General features: G+C 39.0%; 1 protein-coding gene across 5 annotated transcripts in view; it reads left to right on the top strand.

Annotated features, from left to right (window-relative positions):
• The window catches only part of SBF2 (SET binding factor 2), a 243,563-nt gene continuing 223,552 nt past the window's right edge, over window positions 17-20,027 (top strand). For all 5 annotated transcript variants that reach the window (XM_021401517.1, XM_021401520.1, XM_021401521.1 and 2 more), the window contains exon 1: window positions 17-202. In XM_021401517.1, the coding sequence (XP_021257192.1) occupies window positions 148-202 (55 nt within the window). In that variant the 5' untranslated portion in view covers window positions 17-147. The remainder of the gene's footprint in view (window positions 203-20,027) is intronic.

Here is a 20,027-nt window from a genome sequence, read left to right on the forward strand (position 1 = left end):
CGCGCAGGCGCACGGCGCGCCGCGCCTCCAACATGGCTGAGGTGGTGCCGCTTCTCCTGCGGCGGGCGCACGGCGGAGGATGCTGAGCCTCCCGGGAGCCGCCGCCGCAGCAGGGGTGGTGAGGCCCGAGGCGGGCCCCTCGCAGCCATGGCTAGGCTGGCCGACTACTTCATCGTGGTGGGCTATGACCACGAGAAGACAGGTAGGTGTGGCTGCGCGCGCGGCCGCTCCGCGGTGCCTGGCCTCTTCCCCCCTCCCCTCGCTCCTGCCCGGCCCCGGCCCCCTCCCGCCTCCGGTCGGGCCGCGGGAGGAGGAGACTCCGGCGTACCGCGCCGCTGGAGGGGGCGGCCTCACCCCGCGGGGGCTCGGCGGTCCGAGGGCGCGCGGGAGGGGTCGGCGCCCCTTCGCGGGGCGGAGCGGCTCGGGATTGCGGAGGGGCTGCTCCCCGGGCCGGGCCGGCCACCTCTCGGCGGGAAGGCGGCCGCGGTGCTGCCCACCTGGCCGGGCCCCGCGCTGGGGCGTGCCTCGCGGCCTCGCCCCTCCGCCGGCGGCGGGGCCCCCTCGGCAGAACGGGGAGCGTGCGAGGCGTCCCGCGGACCCGCGGAGCTGCGGCCTCCACCCCGAGCGCCGTACCGCGGCCCGTTCCGCCGGGCTAGGGCAGCGGGCCTCCCTTCAGGGCAGCGGCCCTGGCTGCTGCTGCTCCCCGGCTTTCTTTGTGCTGAGCGCTAGCACGCGTGCACACGCAGCCTCCGAGGGACGTTGCGGGCCGGCCGAGCTTTTGTCCCCGTGTTACCGTGGGCGTGCGCCTTGTCAGTACGTTGATAAGTGCCATCGCTCACCTCGGGAAGTGCCGTAGCATTCGGTGTGCTCTTTAGGAGTGGGTGCTTTTCTTAGAGAATTGATGTGGCTTTTACCTGCTTTGATGAAAGGAAAGTGGTGCTATCTGTTACCGTTCTGTGGGTGAAGAGAGAAGTTTCTGTTGTGTAAGTTTGTGTTACGGTAACATCACATTTTGACACCTCAGGTCGGGTATATAAACTGATTTGAGAATGATCTGATTGTCAGCTGGTACATCTGTGTGCTGGGTACTTCAAATGAACCTTTGAATGTATGGTGTCAATAAAACAGTATTTAAAACACTTGAATGTCCTTTATTTTATTTGGCTGTGCATCAAACAAGCAACACAAGTTTGTTACTCTAAGTGATTCTCTGAAGTAGAAATTCCTTGGAGTCTGCATTTGTTCACTGTGAAGGAGTGGGTAATCAATTATTAGAATAAAATCTCTTCATCTTTTAAGAAAGATAACATCTAGAGAAAGTGTGGTAGTTGTCTTTAAAGATGCAGTAGCTCACAAAATTCCACCAAGGTTCTCCTGGATTGTACTATACCGGTATTGTTCTTCCTTTAATTATGGTATGGTTCCCCCTCTGCTCACTTGGGAAATAAACTTGTCTCACCTGAAGAGGCAAAATTATAAAAGGTTTGGTATGGAGAGTGCTTTGTTAAAAAAGATTGTCTGCTCTCTCCTGTTGGGAGCATTTTGCAGTGTTCTCCCGTGTAGTAATAGGGAGCTCTAGGTAAAACGAACAACCGAAAAATCCAGGGGTGCTCCAGGTTGGAGACAAAGCAAGACAAAGCTGCTTTCCTAAAGGTTATGACTGATCTGACGTAGCCACTATGTGACATAAAATTGCAGATTACATGGGAAAGCTTTATGTTTGTAAAATGTCTTCATCTGTAGCATTTAAGCACGTGTTTAGCTTCCCATGCATAAATTGTTTCATTACGTTTACTAGAATTGCTCTTTTGTATGAAGTTGTACATATCGAAATATAACTCCAGAACCTTTATTTTAAAAGTTCATGCCTAGAAAGTAACTATTTAGACTTTATTATTTAGATTACTTCTTGTTACTTTAATGCTTTGTGCTAAAAATATTTGAAGAAGCAACATTCTATTGGAGACTAGGCATGCATTGTTTTCCAAATTCCTTTACCCCCACATGCAGTCCCATAATACATGGAGTACTGACCTTTCTTTTTTTCTCGTGAATGCATAGTTTATGTGATGTGTTTATACTTCCTTCTTTGTGAAAAAGCAGAGGGGAACATTTCAAGGATTGTAGACTTATCACCTGTGAAACTCTAAAGTTTTGTTTTGTTTTGTTTTCCTCGCCTTATGTCTTCTGCAGTGTTCTGGCTTGGTTTAAATACATTTGATTTTCATTTTGAGTATAATTATATTTTGTACTGTTTTTCAGGGATAATCTCAGGAATGTCTTTGTGTAAGCAAGCAAACAAAAATCCTCTCATCCTCAACCTGTATGGCAGCAGCAGTTTTGATAATATGCACTTGAAGTTAATAAGGAAGGATGTTTATATTAATGACTATTATGCCAAAAAAGCTCTCCTTCCTCTGCTGTATGTTGTTCTATAGCAGCCGTTGTTTGTCCCAACTTCATGTGGATTAAACAGATTTATTTACATCTACCAGTATCTACAGTATGCTGAAAATGCAGTGTTGGTATGCTGCTTTCTTGTATAGGGTATCTAGCTTTATTCAAAAAACGTTCACCATAAATATGTAAATATCTTGTGCAGTTTAGGAGCAGGTTTCTACATTTTCCTATTGTGGGAAAACTTTGTTTTTGATGTTAACAGTTCTTATCCAGAACAAGAAAAGATCTTTTTTTGTCTTCAGATAAACCAAAAAGATTATCCTGTGAGGATCCGTGTCTCAAACATTCTGCAGTTCATTTCTCTTAGCCTCTGCATCCACGTCAGTTGTTATTACTGCAGTCTGAGTGTTGCCATCCCTGTTGTGTTAAATCTTACCTTCATTTGCGTTAACACTGTTGGACCTTCTGATGCCATACTTTAGGATGCTGACCTGTCAAAAAGGGCCTTTATACTGAGTATTTTGCCCATTTTTTCCCCATCACCTCTAGGTTATTTTTCTGCCTTTTTTTTTCTTTTTTTTCTTTTTTTAAACTGAGTTGGATCATTGGGGTACCAAGGAGTGCAGGATCAGTGTAAGGGAGGAGCGTAGGTCACCCTGAATTACTATCAGCTTGAATTGTCCTAGAACCCTGAACACAAAACTGATGGTCAGGTGCCTTAGAGCAGGTCGGGTCACAGGCAGTTGATTCAGGTCTGGCAAGATGCACAGTGATTCTGCTTGAGTGGAGAATGAACTTTGCCATCTGCCACCTAAGAGTCGGTGGACTTCGAGGCACATAGGAAGTTAAGAAAAAAATCTTTTTTTTTGTGAAAGGTAATCTAATTCATTTAGGTTTTTATCTATTTCAGACACAGTTGATGATATTCCCATTTAAAAACTACTTTGTATCTTTCACCGTGAAAATAAGCTCACTGCTGCTGTGTATTTGAACGCGTTTTGAACCACTGCAAAGAATTGTGACAGTGGTAGCTCCTCTTGGAACTTTGTGTTCAGTGTCTTGACAGAGGTGGAGAAACTGGATTTGGTAAATCTTTCCTGTTGGTTTTAACAGTGGTGATGTGAAGGATTTCAGTGATACACCAAGGCTGATGGCTTTACTGTGTTTATTTTGCATTCACCTGGACCTTTGCTAAGGTAGATAACAACATTTTTTTCTCCAATGTATCAGTGCAATATAAAGCTGTATGTAACTTGATATTGAAGGTGCTTATGGAAGGCTCTTTGAAGGGAAGAGAAGTGCTAGAAAGTGTCGGCTCTGGGTTAAAAGCAAGACAAAATCTTGACGATCTGACCGTATATCCATTTTCTTTTTCCACGGAGTTTGAAGTGTGTTTGATGTGTTTCACCAAAAATTCCTGTTTAATATGTTTGCATAACAGAATGTGGATGGGATTTAGAAAGAATACAGATGTTTGCAGAGATCGCAGAAGGGCATGAGAAAATGCCTTTCTGTTTTGTTTGATTTTGTTTTTGCTGCTAAAAACCATAATAATAAATTTATCGCTTGAGTTTACATATGGTGCTACATGGAAAAGGTAAAAGAGGCAACGTGTTTTATCATCTTTGCTCAGGAACTGAAAGGTGAAGTTAAAGAAGAGGAAACTAAATACTGGATTTGTTTATTCTGCCTGCACACCCATAATGGTTTTGATATAGGAAGCTGTTGTGTACCCAACAGTTAACTGTGAAATCCTGTGAGAGGGAGAAAATGTTTTCCGTGAGACTTGGCCGCTGTAGGAAGAGAGCCTGCTGCTTTTTGTCCTTGCTGTACGTAGTTGTAATGGGTACGACAGAAGGTGTGAAGCTTGTAAAAGTATAACAGTTTTATATGACTGTTGTCATAACTGGTAAATGCTGATATAATGTGTAGGCTCTGTTGTGGTTGTTCCTGTTATAATTTTTATCAACTTTTCAGGGAAGCGTTTCTTGTCTTACGTAGTCTCATATCTTAGTGGATTTTGAAAGTAGACAAGTGGTTACTGATAGAGTGGGATGCATTCCTAAACACAGTCATTAGATTTGGTGACTTTTTTTTCCTGTAGGCAGATTTTCTCCATGAAGGAATATTCCTTTCACAGTAATATAGTAAGAAGATTTTTTGGGGTATTGTATATTCATAGTTGGGCATTCCTCTGTGCTAGCATGTATTTAAGGAGTGGATGATTTCTTGGTATCTTGTTATGCAGTCTCTGTAAAAGAGAAAAAGAAGAAAAATAGGGCAATTGGTGGCTTTCTTACCTGTGTTGGGACTTAATTTGGTTCAAGTGCAATCTAGATCTGAACATGCAAATCTCTGAGTGACAAAGGACCCCAAAACTAGATTCTTCTGTTCTAGGGCGAACAAATTATTGTAACTGTACTTTAATGAAGCATCAAGTGTGCTTTCAGAACTGAGTCGGAATGCAGATGTGTATGTGTCTTTGTGCTGGTAGGAGATTACTGTAGTTGGGTATGACTGAAGAAGGGTGGATGTGAGTGCCCTAAATATTTCTTAAGCAAATCAGTTGCTCTAGTGTAAGAAATTATATCTTGTGACTTTGTTTTTGCTTGGATTAGTCTTTCAATACTACAGTCTCTTCTGCACTGTACTGAAATACAATGAGAAAAATGCTTTCCCATTACATGTGCGTGGCTTTTTTTTTTTTTTTTTTTTTGATGAGATAAGGCTATCTTGAAAAACTACTTGGAGGGGAAAATACTCATTTTTTTCTGGTAGCATTTCTTCATTGAATGTATTCAGGATATTTATTCTAATATATAATGTTAACAAAAAAAATGGACTGTTGTTTTGATTTGTTGGTTCACTAGCATTTCCAAAAAAGCACAGCTCAGTATAACTTTTCTTTCCCTTGAATGTCTGCTAATTAATCTTGCATTTGAAACTCTTTACTCACTTGGTCTTGCCTCCATCATAGCCATAGCAATAATGTTTTTTTCAGCCTTTCCATTTTAATTGAAACACTTGCCTGAATGTTTATGGTGTAAGTTATCTTCATTTCCCCTAAAATGTAAGGATGCAGATTCAGTTGAGGGAAGTAACTTTCTTTGGAGATATTTCAAGACTAAATAAAGAAACTCTCCTTTTCTGTCCTGGATTAACATTGTGGATTATCTAACAAAAAGACATTTTTCATGAAGCATGTTTGTGAAAAACAGTTTGTTATGCAAGCCTGAATACTGTTTAAGCACTGGCTTTCTGTAACTGCAAGCATATTTTTCAGGGGGGGACAATGAGAGTGACATTTAACTCCTCCAACGTCACAAGCATAATAGTCTTGTCTCACAACACTGGCGAACATAATTATTCTGCTGTAGTAGTTCACTGACATGAATTTAAAATAGCAACCACCTCTCTACCTACTGATACTTAATGAAGTAAAAAACAAAGAAAAAACAGAGTCACTGTGAAAATCATTTTCAAATGTGAAACAGTAGATTCACTTTTCAACCTTGATAACACCAGTGATAGTTGCGTCTTACAGTTACACACCACTAATTAAGAAGCCCTCCTTTCATTCATCTTTTAATTTACTCTTTAGCAGTAGCATAATATCTTGCAGCTCATTGCTTATAGAGTGAAAATAATTATTTCTAATGATGAGCTTTATTAATGAGATAATTTTTCTTCTGTTCGATGTTTTGGAGCTTATATTCCAGTTATGTGAATCTGTTGAAATAAACTATTCCTTTGGTGTCAGTGGTATATTCTGAAGTCAAGGACAATCCAATCAGTGTTGATTGGGATTTGGCAGCCAAATCTCTGCTCACTGAGCCAAGAACATGCTTATTGTTGCTTATCTGTTAGTGACTGAATACATGGTGATTTCATGTCTCTAACGTTTACAGTTCTTCATTTTCTGCAGATTGTATGATATGGAAGGACGTCATCAATGAACACAGTTCCACTTCTTTGTTTGCTTTGTAGAGCTCTTGGTCTCGAGGTAAATACAACAAAGAAACTAATCACAAATTTTCTATTAAACTGAACATAGGTAACATGCTTCCAACCACTGGCAGAACCAGTAGTTGGTGACCGTGCACTCACTCTGAGGTTTTGTGTAGGAGGAACGTTAATATACAGAAGGTATAAAATCCTCATAATCCTGGATGCAAATTTGGGACAGCAGGATATAAAACCGCATTGGACTCTGGAAGGCCTCATGATAAAAAGAGACAAAGGAATGTTACTGAGGTTACAAAATCTTGGAAATTAGCAAACGAGGTAGGATTAACATCCTATTAATGTGTTTTGAATGTGTGTTCATAGGATTGAAGAACACACTTCACGTCCAAAAAAATTCATGATCTTACACTTGGGTAGATCTTCAACAAGACTGGAGATGTCTGTTTAAAGAGCATGGATTTATATGTTGGATCCTATCAAGCAGTAACTCAAAGGAAGATGAGACATTCTGGCATAGGATTTCAGAGATACTTGCAAATGTGGAGGAATGATGATTCTTTCTAGAATCTTGAATTTGGTTGTGGAAAAATGTGCTTTGGGAAATGAATTACTAGTATCTGCAGTATTGAGTGTTATCAGTTAGTGGTATCCTCTTTGAGCTCAGTAGTAGGCTGTGGATCACATTAATTTAGCTTGAGAATCCTTGCTCTATACGGCTGAGGTGACTCTTCCTGCTTGCTCTGCTTGGCCTATCCTAGTATTTTGGGATTTTCTGTCATCTGGTTTGGTTTTCCAGTCTAACCTTGGAAGAACCTCAGACCTTAATGTATCTCTTTATTTCTTCCCTCTTTCCCTTCTCTTTTAATCTCTGTGTAGCCAATTCTATCTTTTCTATACATTTTTCTGATATCAAGTCCTCCTTTCCAACCAGTCTGGTTTCTCCCATTTTTTCGTCTTTTCTTCTTGACTGTGTACCAACAGAAATTGATTTTGGTGGGAACTGAGACAAGGTACTGTGTTCCTGTGCCTCTTCTTAGGCAGACCTTATTCCACAGTGGTTGTTAGCACAGAAAGGTTGATCGTTGTAGCACCTCCTCAGCTTTCGACAGGAACAAATTTTGGGTGGCTGATAAGACAAGCATTGAACGTTTCATTTGAGATGGAATCTTCAGACGCTTAATGGTTAAAATAAATATCAGTTCATCATGTAAACACAAAGGGCAGGTAATATGGCTGTGAACTATTTGCATATCTAAAAAGCATTGCACTTCTTGTAGCACAATAAACCTTGTAGTTTCAACATTGCATTAATGAACACTTCATTTACACGTTTTTAATGTGTACATTTAGCATATGCATTTGTGTTTTGGGTAAAGAAGTGTAGACGTTGGTCCGTTTCTGTGACTTTTGTTCTATGAAATACAAATAAATGGCAGTATATTCTGCTAAAAATACTATTGACTTTTAAAAAAGTACAAAGTTGTGGTCTTGTTTATTAGCAAAGCATAAAGGTAACTGTAATAGACTATAATATTTTAAATGCTGGTGAATGGGCATACTGTAATTTTTAACTAACTGTAAATTAGCCCCCTGTTTTTTAATAGTATTTTCAAACTGTGTTTCATAAGAATGTAAGCTGCATAAAAAAAGAAAGCCACATGCTTTGTTCCTGTAGAGCTATTTCTCCATAAGCAGTCTCTTCTCCTCCCAAAATCAATAGTAGTTCTGTGAAGCTTGTGCAATGACTAAACTGTTACTGCTCTGTATAGTTGGTATATGCTGCTTTTAAACTGTTTAATACAGGTTGTTTTAGCAGTAGGTACCAGAGCTCTTCAGTGTCCTTTCTTCTTGATCAGTAACTTGTGAAGGGGAGAGAAGTGATTTTTTTGTAGAGTCATTTAGCGTGGTGCATCTGTCTGAGCAATGGATTGGGCCCTGAGTGCAGCTAAAGCACTCTGTTTGAGCTCCAAGTTAAGGGAGAGTTGCCAAAGCTCTGCCTTTGATTTTGGGATTCACCTCATGTTTCTTAGAAATGCAATGAATGAATTCTTTTTTTTTTTTTTTTTTTCCTGAGGAGCTACTTGATTTGGCAAAATGTGCAGTTGAAAATGCATGTTACTTATGATCAGCAAGTTTCATCAGTTGTAGACAGTCCAAGGTTTGGGATGGATACTTTTAACAGTGTTTCCAAAACATAAGTTAACTAAGTGTATGTACAGAATGAAGTGATGCGTTCTGTGGAAATAAGTAGTCAGAGTAGAGAGCTGGTGTTCAGAAATGCTTGCCAATACATAGGGCTGTAGAAAAGCAAGTTTCCTCTCTGGATTTTTTTTTTTTTTAATGGGTACTTAAAATGAGCACTTAAGTTTTAACAACAACTGGTCAACTTTGCTGAAGTGATTTAAGATAATGCCTGTGGAAGTCTCAGATTTGCCCTTTAGCTGGAAGCAACTGCTCCGACAGCAATTTTAGACACCCTGCCCGTTCCTTGCTAGTTCGACTGATGCGCTGACGTTTTGACTCAAGCTGCTGGTAACTGTGCTTTAAGCTGAGACGCCTGAATTTGTATTGACATGATTGAAGCACGAGATGCTTGTTCCCAGCTTGGGGACAGCTGATAGTTTTCAGCAGAAAAGCAGCAAAAAGAACGAGAGGTGTTCGCATCCCAAACCATCTCAGTGGCTTTTAGTAGGACTGGGGTGCTGAGGCTGTGGAGTGTCAGCTGCGATGGCACTGTAACCCAGCAGGACAGCCAAAGCAAGTGCCATGTTTTCTCAGTTACAGGCAACTGAGAAGAAAGCAAAACCATACAGACCCACGTGTTTGTGATTTGGAATTCTAACTCTTATTTCAAAAGATTCTGTTTCCTGTTTGATTAATCTGCATAAATAATGATACTAAGTTTGCCACTGAATAAACAGTGTTGATTCAAGCCGTGATACTTTTATAAGGTTGTTGTTTCAGTACTGTGTTTTCCAAATATTTTGTTTATAGTGTTTATTGTGAAGAGAAATGAGATCATACATAATTAACAAAATATCCTTGCAGAGGCCGTTTTTATTATTTTGTTCTCTTTTGCTACATGGCCATGCCTTTGGAAGAGGCAAGGCTGTCACTTGAAGCATTTTATTTTTTGTGTGAGTGTGGTCTTGAAATGTATCCAGAAAACATGCTTTCTAGCCTTGTCTGATGTTTTTACTTTTTTTGTTTATAAATTATTTTTGCTTGTATGTTTGCCTGCTTGTGTATTGGTTTCTTTATCTTTTATGAAGTTATGGTGCATTTTTTTAGTAACTCATCCATTTTTAGAACACTGCATTTCAAGAACATGTGGCTTCACTGATCCAGTCTCTAGATGTGGTCTGTGCTCTTGATAGTCTCTATTCTTGACAGTCTAGTAGAAAACAGAAGATAGTGTTGAAACAGGTCCTGTTTAGCCTTGCTTTCTGTATCTGTGAATATTATGAAAGAATGGATAACACCTCTGGGAATCATCTGATCCATTCTTTTCTCCCAGGCCAGTTAGCTTTGGCTTTTATTGGTCTTGCTGGATGTCGGTCTAACTCATTCTTAGAAACCCCCGGTGACAGCAGGTTCACAGCCTCCAGTGATAGTCTATTCTAGTGCTTCTCTGTCTGGCCTCTAGAGGAGCTTTCAGAGTATTGAACTCAAGTAATTTTTTGATACTGTTTTAAGCTTATTATTCTCCTTGAAATGTGGTGATCAAACTGTGCATGGTAATTTACGTGAAATCTTGCCAATACTCTAAGTGACACTGTTATTTCCTGACTTTGCAGGCAGTTCTAGTGTGTAGACATCACTGTTTTTTTTTTTTCTCCTTCCCCACACATTACAACACTTACGGTTCCTTAGTGTTCTATTTTAACTTCTGCGTCACTTTTAACCAAGCTGCTACCCAACTAACTGGCCATCCCGTGTGTATGCAATTGACTGTTTTGACCTAGCTCTGAAACATCACGTTTCTCCTCTGCCATTTGTCATAACATTCTCCAGTGAAGGTGATTTTGAATTTTCATCTTGCCCCCTAATGTGCTTATCTACCTTTTCTGAAAGTAATTTCTGCATGTGTTTATGCACACGTGTATGAAAGGGTGTAGAACAGCTTCTGCTATCTTTTGTGTGTCAGCCTGTGGTGGTTTTAATAAAACAAAACATCCCAAAACTAAAACTGAGCATTGAGGCCCATGACTTGCATGTTGTAGCTAAGAGATACAGTGAATGCTTTTGCAAATATGATTGAATAAGTGTAGTGAATACATGTGCATAAAAAGTATTCAGTTGATGTTCCTAGATGTCTTAAATTTCAGGTGCTTTATGGTATATTTAAATAAGACTAAATTTTAAGAGTCGGTGTAGTTGGAGAAATCAATTTAACAGTTTATTTTATAAGCAACAGAAGAAAGTGACATCCTTCTGCACATTTTTGTCTTCTGTCTTTTACATGCCAAGTAATGCTTCTACTGGAGAAGCAAGAAGATGCCTCCCATACTTAATTTTTTCAAGCTCCGGTTCACTGGCCATTATCAATTGGGGTTGAAGGCCCTTGATCATATAGACCTTGCTTCGGTAGGAAACCCGTCCAGAAGAGGTATTCTTACTTACTAAGTCATAATTGACTCTTATTTGGAAGACTACTTGCTTTCCTTTGCAGTAGAGGCGTTATGTGACTGTATGCTCTGGTTAGTATTCTGAGCTGGCTGCAAGTTAACAGAACATAACTTATTTTGGGCTCACATTCAAGTGGTACTTTATTGTTTGCTAGAATGTGAATGCAGCTCTGTTTTCTTCAATTGTGCTCTATTTTCAAGCAAGCAATTCCTTTGGTTTCTTAGAACTGCAAACTATGGTCTGAGGATTGTTGTTGGTTTTTTTTAAATCTTTTTTTTACTGCTAATGATGCACGCACTGGAAATGCATTTTGACTTGTAACATCTTGGCAATGTGGCTTGTTTATGGGGAGAGAGAATGCAGTAAGGGAATATGTCACTTCAGGTTACTGGGACAGAATCATATTTTATTCTTGCAGTACGTTTTTAAGAGAATTATCTCCAACTGAAGGAAGGTACTCATTGTTTAATTCGCAAGTGTTTATTTTAAAACTGTTTATTTTTTCATACTTTTTCACTTCAGTTCCATATTTACCAGCATTTGCAGTACTCATGTAGGTATGCATAGAGATCAGGTAAAGTAATGTTAACTGTTCATGGAAAAAATAGAATTCACGCGATAGGAAATTGAGCTTTTGTTCTGAACTGACTGCTAATGTTAGGAGATCTAGTAATACGCAGTAACATTTAAGATGTTTCAAAGTTCATGTTTGCAGATTTAAATGAAATTTGATACAGTATTATTTTTCATATCTCTTATATATGGGTGCATTCTTTGTGTTGATCCTCACTTAGTTTAAGTCACTTTGGCAGCTGCATTCTTGTGAAAGGAGGGGGTGAAATAAACTGTTAACCTTTGAAAGTTGCAATACAAACAAATACTGTTTAACTTGTGGAAATTCGTGGATGTTTCAAACAATGGTGTTAATTTTGATTGCCTTTTTGAAGTCGGCCTATTCTTTTTGTTCTCGGTTTGGAAACTAAACATATTGTTTGAGACTTTTCTGCAGCTGTGAAGAACAAAGTTGGTCATGCAGTAGCTTAGTAAGATGACATCATGAGTTGATTTTGACTACTGTGTGATAATCTCTCTTCTGCGGTTGTAAACGTGATCGCTGGTGTGTACTTATTTACACTTGGTTTAAATCATGAAAGTATTGATACAGTTGAGTTTTGTGGCTAATTACTTGACCCCGTTGTTCAGGGCTATTGGTATTTTGGCCTAAAAATCATTCTTCTCAAATTCTGCCTTGGTTTGTTCTCCTAAAGGGCGTACCACGTAAGTCTGGTCTTATCTTTTTGTTAGATGCTCTTGGGCTGTTGGTGGGTAACTCTGAGATGTTTGAATGGTGACACCAGCACTCGGAAATTCTGTCTCTACAGAAGGCCACTACCTGTGGAGCTGGACTTGAGCCCCCATCCCCCTTGCAGCTTATGAAGTATTGGACAATGCAGAGCAAAATGTGTCTGAGCACTTGGGGCCCAACTCTTGAGACCATCTTAGGTTGCTTTACATTACTGCCTTGCATGTACTTATGTTGGGTTCAGCTAGTAGAAACGATGACCAGCTTCATCTTTGGCAGTAATGCCATTCTGGCAAGAAGATGAGGAGCTAGTTTTTGTTAAATACATATGGGCCATAAGATATGCTCACACTTACTGGAAAACTTTGTTTTTGATGTGGTTTTAGTCTATAGTCAGTCCAGACAAAATATTTGTCCTACCAGGATATGTGAATCATTCTTTGTAAAGTTTCATTTGTCATCCATGTTCTGAAAAATGCTTTGTGTGAGGGAAATGTTGACTCCTTTCAGTAATTTTATTGTTAATGTGCGTTTTTACAGCTGCTAGGCAAAAATTGTCCTTTGGTGAGATCAAAATATTATTTAATTTTTTCATTGTACTAGAACCACAGGAAACACACAGGGTGGGAAACTTCCAAATGACTCTTCACTCCTCGTCACCTGTAGGTGAGCAGTGTCATGCACGCTTACAAAAATAAAACAAAACATAAAAACCCCAACCAAACAAAAAACAACCGAAGGAAAAAAAATCTTAGCAGCTGTTTATTTCTGGAAAGAGAGAGGAGAATTGCTCCTTCATCCTGTATGCACAGCTGATACTTGAACTTCGAGTAGAAAAAATACTTCAAATTTCCTTTACTGATGCGTGATACAGAAATACGTGTGTAGTATTAAATTAGCACTAGGGGTTGAGTAATCAGTGACTTACTTTCCTTTTCTTTGTTGTGTGGTTTTAAAAGACACTAAGGGCGTGTGAACGCAGGTGGGGAGGGAGGGCACTGAGTGAGATTTTATATGAGCTTTCTGTGTGTCTCATTCCCTGAAGGAATGCAGCAGTCGCTCTGAAGCTGAGGGGGAAATATTGTTTTAGTAGACAACTGAGTTGACCTTTCAGTCATAAAATGCAAATTTTGAACAAATTTTAAATAGATTTGGTATCAGGTAGTTTGGTCATGTTGTATGTAGAAATGAGCTCTGTAGCGATGGGAACATGTGCAGCTCCATGTTCCCATTCCTCTCATTAAAGATGCGTGTCTCTGTAAACACTTAAAGGGAGGAAGCATTATAGAAAAGTGATATTTTAACAAGAATAGTAAAAGAATAAGGGAACTAGGAGGGGTTTTAGAGAATACAATCACTGCCTTTTAGGGAGCAAGTATGCAACGTACAGAAGAATAATTCTGATAGAGTAGTAGGGAGACAACTGTAAAACACTTGGAAGTCAAAGCTTCTTATTGCAGTGGCTTTAGAAGTAGCTCAGCAGTAAATCAATTCTTCAGAGCAAACATTTTGCATGATGATATGTGCTGAGTATTTTACTGATTGGAGTTCAGATGTGAGTGGCTTGAGCAAGTTTTGAAACAGGAATTTGCAGTGATGTGTGGAGCTCTGAGTAAACTCTTGATTTAAGGTAAATGTTGGAGAAATGGGTTGAACAGGATCTCTGCACCGCCATCATTGGATGGGCTGTTGAAGGGCCCTGGTGATATTTTTCTGTCTTTACAGGTTTCAGAGTCGAGGAGGATTGTTTTGATTTGGGTGACGAAAAAGACATGTCTGAAGATACTGCTTTTGAGAAAAAGGAAGTGAAGACAGAAGGGATTTATATCTCTGATGCCTGAACTGTGCTGAAGTTCATAGACATGGTGTTGAGAATTTCGCATGAGCTGTTATAAGCTTGAGTAGGAGATGTTCAAGAATACTTTGAACTTAGATGTTAATAGTTGGCAGATGTTATTCAGAAGTAATTTTACATCTTTAAAAGTCATGATTATTCCCCAGCTCTGGAGTGACACTGTGGCCTGTGTAAAGCAACATTAAGCTACTCACATGTTGCAACTTAGCAGGAAATGTGGATCTTTCAAGTAGATTTTGGGTCAAGTATGTACTTCCTTGGATTTCATGCAAGTACTTCTTCCTAAAGATCAGTTGGTGTGGGGGTGGGTTATTTTTTCCTCCAAAGTTATGATAATATTTCTCTATTTGAATATTTTACCTATGATAGGTTTTCTGTTTCCAGAACAATAGCTAAGTATTCTGATTTCTCTGTTAATGCAAAGCCTTTTTCTCACCCCTATAATTGTGGAAGTGTATTTTTAACTTGAAAAGCTCTGAAGTGTGATTACTGTCTCTGGTAAATTCTTCTCTATTTATCCATTGGCAATAAACTTTGCAAAGAAGTCTGAGGCTAAATGATGACAGGTAGGGATTTGCAATGAGAGTATTAGATGTAGTATGCAAGCCCTATAACTTCTTTTGGTACATTTGTATGGAAACTTCTATTAGTTAGGTAATAGAGGTCCTCAGAGTTTGGAGCCCTGAGATGCAGAAGTGGATTCTGTCATGTCAGTCGTTTCACATTCCTGATAACTAGGTTTTCAGAGTGTGTTGGCCTGCCACTTGAGGAAGGTCATACATAGAAAGCATTCGCATGACAAAGATCTGCTTCTTCTGTGCAAAAGCTTGTTTGGTGTTGGTTTTGTTTTGTCTTTACCTTGCATTTTCAGGAAACCCCCTTCACTAAATCGCGTCAGCCTCTGTGTAGCTCAGCAACAGGGCAGTGAGGTGCAGAGCTCTGACTCTTGTTCAGCTTGTCTTCTCTGAGCTCCTGGTGCTCTGACTTCAGCATAATGAATTAGTTCTATATGCCCTGCATGTAAACTAAAATACTTTGTTTACAGGGGACGGAAGCAGGAGAGACATTATCTTGATCCTAGAGGACTGGGAGGTGTCTTTAAGGATTGTTCTGGCTACTTTCCTGCTTTGGTTTCGTTATGCCTTGGCATTTACATCTGTTCTGCTTCTCTTCATGTATAGTTAATGTGTATTATGATTATTTTCTATGTAAGTTGAGCATAACCTGAAACATAATTGAATGTATGGAAAACTACTTTGGATTAAGGAGAAACGACTTCATTCTAGCTGCACTTTTAAATCTTTTTGTTGCAATATTGAATGTCTTTCTGTCATGGTTATTGGTTCTGCATGATGTATTAAGTCCGCAGAGGGCCAACTTATTAGCCATTATTCCTGATTTAAATAAAATCCTTCAGAAATAACTGTGGATTTTTTCCTCTTATATTCTTTCACTGCCCACGACAAAATAACAACAACTGCAAAAGAAAATAACCTAGCAAGACATTTTCCCTGATGAACTTAATGCTAGTTCTTTTGGTTCATATATATACTAAAGAGATAAAACTGTGAACAGGACTGAAATTCTAACTCAGCCTTTTCTGTTGCACTGCAATGATAACTGCTTTTGTGCAGGAAAGTGACAGGTGAGTAATGAGGTGGACTGAGAAAATCCTTTACTTAAGGTTGAGACTGGGGGAACGAAGAAGCAAAATGAAAAACAGAAGGATGTAGGCAGACAGTGCGCCCAGCAGAACAAGAGGGTTGGAAGTTACGCTGTTGCCTTATTTACGGTTGAATTGAAATAGGTTTCACACCTCCAGGAAGTTGACGTGGCCCGTAGAAAGATTCTCTTGAATCTGACTGGTAGATTTTTTGTTGTATTAGAATTGATGATGCTCCTTGGACTTCTTTCATTCTGACAGAGGTTCTGCTTTTTCTCTTGCATCTCCACGGAGACTTTTTGGAGTTGGAGTTAGCAGAAACTTTGTATGCACAACGCTGTCTTGTCATCCGTAACTTCTCCATTCTTTAAACTAAACTCAAGCAAGTGTGTGACGTCTAGACTGTAATACTGTACGTAAAAACAAAACATAGAAAGGAGAAGGCTGTTCAGCTTGGGCACTGCCTTTCTGCCACACTCTTCATTCACTGTCAGTGTTCTGAGTGATGGATTAAGAAAGAAACTTGCAGCCCCTAGCTCTAGGGAGCAGCTCTCGCTTCTGCTGTTAAGTATTTCAATTATATGGCATATTAATACAAAACCAGGTAAGTAGATTTCAGTATACTTTTGCAATAAGAGTGATTAAACTTTTTACTTTGGCAAGTAGATTATTTGCAAAATAGACATTTGGGGTTTTGCTTACGGCATGTGTCAAATTAGAGCACTTGCTGATCATTTGTTCTTTGGGCTAGGCTTAAAGTGTTGAAATGTCATTCATAGAAGAGCGAGTGGAAACCATTTTCAATATGGAATATTTCCTGCATTTTGTCTATTAAGAATAGTTTCTTTCTTATTTCTAAGATGCACACAAGATGTGTTTTACAAATATACGCTGTATGTTTTTGTTGTTTTGTGGTTTTTGGGTCTCTGTACCAGATGTTGATGCCTGCATCCTCCAACTCCCCAGGGAGGTGGTTGAGTCACCATCCCTGGATGTGTTTAAAAACTGTTTGGGTGTAGTGCTCAGGGATGTGATTTAGCGATGGGTTGTTAGTGTTAGGGTAGTATGGTTTGGTTGTGGGTAGGCTTGAAGATCTTGAAGGTCTTTTCCAACCTGAGCAATTCTATGATTCTGTGTTCCGGTGGAAGAGATGCAGTTTGTGTAATTCATCTTAGTTGTGGAGGGATTTGTTTTACACCTTGATAGCCACGTAGTGGAGCTTGGAAAACTGAGGAAAGGAGAGACTTGAAAGTGAGGGCTTTTTCCTTGGATGCTAAGATAGTTTTCTCAATGGATAAAACTGTTAAATAGGATTTTTCTTAAATACTGCTTTTTTTTTTTTTTTCCTAATGGTAAAGCTATAAGCTTTTACATTACATCAGAAAGAAATGCAGTACAGATTTGGTATTTGCTGTCTTGAGGAGAAAGCGTTTTGGACAGACTGTTCATGAGGATGTCCTTGGTTATAGCATAATGGTAGCAGAGTTCAGTACTTAGTTTGTCAGGTCTGCAGAGGACTAGAAGTGTGTTTATACACAGTATTTTTTTTATAGCTGATTAATCCCCTCTGAAAGAAACTTCTGTGCTGTGTAGAGCTGCCACGGTGTCTTGGCAATCTTCAGCTTGTGTAACATCCTCTTGAAGGGCATGTTTAGGAACAGCCCCTAGGCTTTTTGTGCATAATACTGAGGATTGGTCTTATTCCTACCAGGCAAAGGGTAAGGGAAGCGGAGAGGTGGCTTATAACCAACTTCCACTTGCCCTCTGGTCCCATGCTGCTGTTCTGGGGCACCTGCCAAGCATACTTAATATGACAGACTTGCTAGTAAACCACATTATTTGAAGATGGAGAATAAGTGTAATTTGCATCAATTTGCCTGTAATAGGATCTAAGTTACATTTTGCAGGTAGCAAAGAAATAAGTAAAACTATGTTGCCGGTTTGTTCAGCAGGGAATATTTTATAGTAACTTGCAATTCACATCTCAGTAGTCTTTCCTAAACAAAAAAAAAAAAAAAAAAAAAAAAAAAAAAAAAAAAAAAAGACAGTACTTTCAGACACGTTTGTTTCATAACAGATTCTTCATTTCTTAGACGCAGAATTCTTACTCATATTTTCCCCTGCTAGAAAGCAGTCACATAGCCTCAGTCCATTGTCTAAGTACTAAAGAATGTGAAAGGTAATTTTTAACGTAAATGCTTTTTGTATGCAGAGTAAGTATTTACTTCCAGTCTTAAACTATTTATTTAAACTTCTCTGAAGAACAAAGTATCAACTGTAGTTAACTTAGGTTGTATCATTCTGATTGTTTTAGACATCTTACACAGAACACTTTTCCGGAAGCTTCAGGTTTTAGCTGGTACATCTCTAGTGTTTCTGGATTAAAATGTACACTTCCAAATCAAAAACAAAAATAAAAAACAGTACCAATGCCCAAAACACCTTTCCCCACCTCCAAATACAGCTTTTAATGTTATCTTCTCATAATACACCTTTGATTGTACTGCATTGGAGGCTGAAGTCATTCTGCTGTGAATGTTCACTAATGCAGATGACTTTTCTTTTTCACTTCAGGACTGAATTGAAATGCTGTTTTGTCGTCTTCTCTCAGTCTTGTGTAGAAAGGGAAGCAAAGATGGTCACCAATTGTGTATTATTTTCAGCATGTTAGCATGTAGCTTTGCCTTTGCTCATGATTATTAATTTGTGCCATTTGAAGCCAGTCTTTAAGTGTGTTTTGCCTTCGGCACTCTGAGCTACAGCATTAGTTGTTCTCCAGAATATAATGAAATGACTGGAAGTTGTTACTACTACGGGAGAGAACATGTCTACCATTCATCTGGAAATAAAACATTATTATAATTCAAGCCATATAGGATAAATAGCCTCAAAATATTCTTTATTAAGTGACTGGATCACTTAAAAGCTTAAGCTTTTGTCATGAAGCATGTTGCTATGTATGGAGATATTTATTGCTATTTCTGTATTCCTCTCTTCTAACTTCATTCACATTTGAAGCCTTTTTTTCCTCCCAGTAAAACCAATAAAACTCAGTGCTGGTATGCAATAATTTAAAATATATAGCATATTTATTTATATATCCTACTGTGGTGGTTTTGTTTTTTCACTTGTTTTATAAAATATTGTGCGACATTTAGTACTCTGATGCTTTTTTCCAAGCAGATGAAATGCTAAAGTTGATTTGTTGCAGTAATAGTGCAGTACTGTATCTCTCTCACTAACTGGAAGTGATCCAACAGAGAAATCTTTGAATTAGTGGATCAAAATCGACAAAGTTGCTAAAATCAGTATGCAAGATAAAGATGCTATATTTAAACTAACACCAAGTAATCTCATCACCTCGGAAACTAACAGTAGTGTGATATAGGTGAGGATCTATTCAACTTTTACTTAAAATTTACAGTTACTCAGACTTAAATCCATTCCTTTTTTTTTTTTTTTTTTTTTTTTCTACCTCGAACGATGTGACATTTTTTCTTGCAGTATTGTTTTTTTTTTTTTTTTTTTTTTTTTGCAAACCAAAATGAAAGAATGTTTTGCTTCTTAAGGTAAAATGCTTTTTAACCTGTGGCAGCCTTCCCCTAGGTTGTACATTGTCTAACTTACTTAAAGCTATATTAGATCATTCATTCTTTTGTTAATGAATCATTTGAATTATTTGTTTAACAATGAATCACAAAGCACGTTTGAAAGAAACTGGTTGAGGAGAGCATTATATCAAATTTGCATCACAAATGCCACATTCCTACATATGTTCCATTTGGTTTCATTGAGCTACTGATCCTGTTCTTCTACTCTACTCCTTCTTTCTCCCTTCCCTGCCCCGTTTTATCTCGTTCTCTAAATGGACAGCTTGAATTCAATCTTACTGTCGTAGATAGTTGCTGCATTTCCTTTTTCGTTCCTTTAGAGTGACGATTTGCCAGTCCATTTTTGTGGATAAGAATCTGCTCTAGGCATGAAGTGCACCACCTACTAGCTCATACCATTTCATAAAAGTAAGATAGCATGTAAAAGCGTTTTGCTTACAGTGCTGAACATCTACGTGGGTAATTTCAGAGTATTTAAAGCAAAAATCCTTAGTGTAAAATGAGCTTAGGATGCAGATATTTGATCTTAGGCCATGTTAGAGAAAAGATGAACTGTTAGTGCCTCCAAGTCATCTACACTGTGGAGGAGTACTCTGTGAG

This window comes from Numida meleagris, chromosome 6 (assembly GCF_002078875.1).
Source record: "Numida meleagris isolate 19003 breed g44 Domestic line chromosome 6, NumMel1.0, whole genome shotgun sequence".
NCBI classification, from domain to species: Eukaryota; Metazoa; Chordata; class Aves; order Galliformes; family Numididae; genus Numida; species Numida meleagris.